The 2,033-nt window shown below is 57.8% G+C and overlaps 1 protein-coding gene across 1 annotated transcript in view; it reads right to left on the reverse strand.

The window, feature by feature from the left end:
- GRIK4 (glutamate ionotropic receptor kainate type subunit 4) overlaps nt 1-2,033 on the reverse strand; it is a 189,259-nt gene that overhangs the window by 74,336 nt on the left and 112,890 nt on the right. The window contains exon 8 of the mRNA XM_023744716.1: nt 733-885. Coding sequence (XP_023600484.1) covers nt 733-885 — 153 coding nt within the window. The remainder of the gene's footprint in view (nt 1-732; nt 886-2,033) is intronic.

The following is a 2,033-nucleotide window of genomic DNA, read 5'->3' on the forward strand; positions in this document are numbered from 1 at the left end:
CTGACAGCATGCCCCGCAAAGGGGACAGAAGGCCATTCTCTTGTCCACCTCTCAGCCACAGGCTTTTGAAGCTACAAACGCGATGACTGGAACCAATTCAGAACCAGCTGGGGCTGGAGGGGAAGAAGGATGCCCCATCCCTAAGGACCTCACAGCTGCTGCCTAAACCAACGCAACACCAAGAGGCCAGCTGGAGTTCAGACCCCCCTGAACCCCTCCTGGCCCTCGGCTGTTCCTAGGGCAGCTTCCTCCCGACCCTGCCCACCCCCCCATCCCCAGTGCAAGTCAGGACAACCTGACTCAAATGCAAAATCCAAGCCGCTCCGCCCAGATGTGATGTCTGCTTCCTGGGCTAGGGACCCACATCCACCCACATCCACCCATGGGAGGACATGTGGCTGAGAGAATCAGGGACCAGCACCGAGTCAGAAGTGCTGGCCTGAGGGGTCCCTGTCTACAGCAGCAGCGTCCCCCGACCTTGAATGCAGCCCAGACCCAGGAGGCCCTGAACTGTCTGAGGCTTCCAGGGCCATCATCTTGTGAGCAGACTTGCCATGGATCGGGTGATTTTAGGGGTTACGGAACAAAGGTGACCCTCGATCCACGGCAGGGACTGCCTCAGGTCACTGTTTCCTCTGGGCTGAGATAACTGAGGAGGCCTGCAAGTGAGGGACTTGGAAGTGACTCTCCCCCTGGCCGGCTGGGCGTGGCCCCCGAGCCCCACCCCCTCACCATGCGCAGGTAGTTCATGAGGCTGGTGCCGTGCTGCCAGATCTGGGCTGAGCCGCAGGACAGGGCCTTCACACCGATCTCCTGGCTCCGGTTCAGCTCCCGCACCGCGGTCACCACAGCGTAGAGGGCATCGAACAGCAGGGCCGAGGAGAGCTGGGAAGGGCAGAGGGCAGTGGAGCAGGCGCCAGCCAGGAGGCATGTGAGTAGGTGGGGGGAGGAGCAGAGAGAGGAAGGGACAGGTGTAAAGGAAGGGAAAGGGAAAGGGGAGAAAAGAGAACCAGGAGGAAGAAAAGAGAAAAGCAAAATAGAGAGGAGATAAGGATGCTACCTCCTGTCCCGGGACCAGCTCCAGCTCCCCTCACGGCCCAGCTGCCCACCCAAGGCAGACAGAGCGGCAAAGGGCTCTGTGGGGTTGGGCCAACAAGCTCCAGGGCCCACATGATTTCCAGGAGATCCTTTCTCTCTGCTCCAGGGAAGCACCCACTGTTATTGCTCGCAGGAATCCCCCCAAGGCAATGGGGCTGCCTGTCTCAGGGAGAGGATGGAGCCCAGTCACTACCCTCAGATATGCCCTCTCTACAAGACTCAGGTGACGGCAACTTCTTCTGGGAAGACCCCCAGATGCTGCTCATAGCTGTCCACACTATCTCAGCCCACTTTGTACTATTGATTTGATGGGTATGTATGACATACATGGCAAGTTGAGTAAGGCCCTATTTCTGTGGTAGATGATAGTGAAACAGGGGAGGGACTCGGGGAGACAGGGCACATAGAGGTTAACATGAGACTGAGTCAGGGGGGCTCACAAAGGGCTGTGGGGGTCCACAGAAGATGGCGCCTCTGGTTGGGTGATCAAGGAAATGGTTCCTGGAGGAGGCAGTGATGGAACTGAGCACTAAAGGACTTTGGTAGAGAAAGTATTGAAGCTGAGAGTGGGTAGCAGCGAAGGCAGGGAGAAAGGCGTTCCAGAGATGGAACTGTGTGAGCAAAGACACAGAGGTGCAGTGCGCAGAGCACTGGAGGGGGCGCAGGCGAGGAGGAAGCCAGAAGCCAGAGGCGAGGCAGGGTCGTGCTGTGGAGCCCCAAGACCAGGGGGCAGAGGCCAGTGCAGTGTTGTCCATATCTGCAGCTCCCTGTTGCACTGCAAACAAACTCTCAGGCAGGAACACACGGGCCTGATCTCTACAACCCGTACAGCACACCCACATGACTGGCGGTGGTGGCCTCCAACATATTTATGATCAATAAATTTGGGTGAAACTGCCCACGGGCTCAGCTTCACACTACATCAAGTTAAGTTA

Source organism: Myotis lucifugus, unplaced genomic scaffold (genome assembly GCF_000147115.1).
Source record: "Myotis lucifugus unplaced genomic scaffold, Myoluc2.0 scaffold_484, whole genome shotgun sequence".
Classification (NCBI taxonomy): domain Eukaryota; kingdom Metazoa; phylum Chordata; class Mammalia; order Chiroptera; family Vespertilionidae; genus Myotis; species Myotis lucifugus.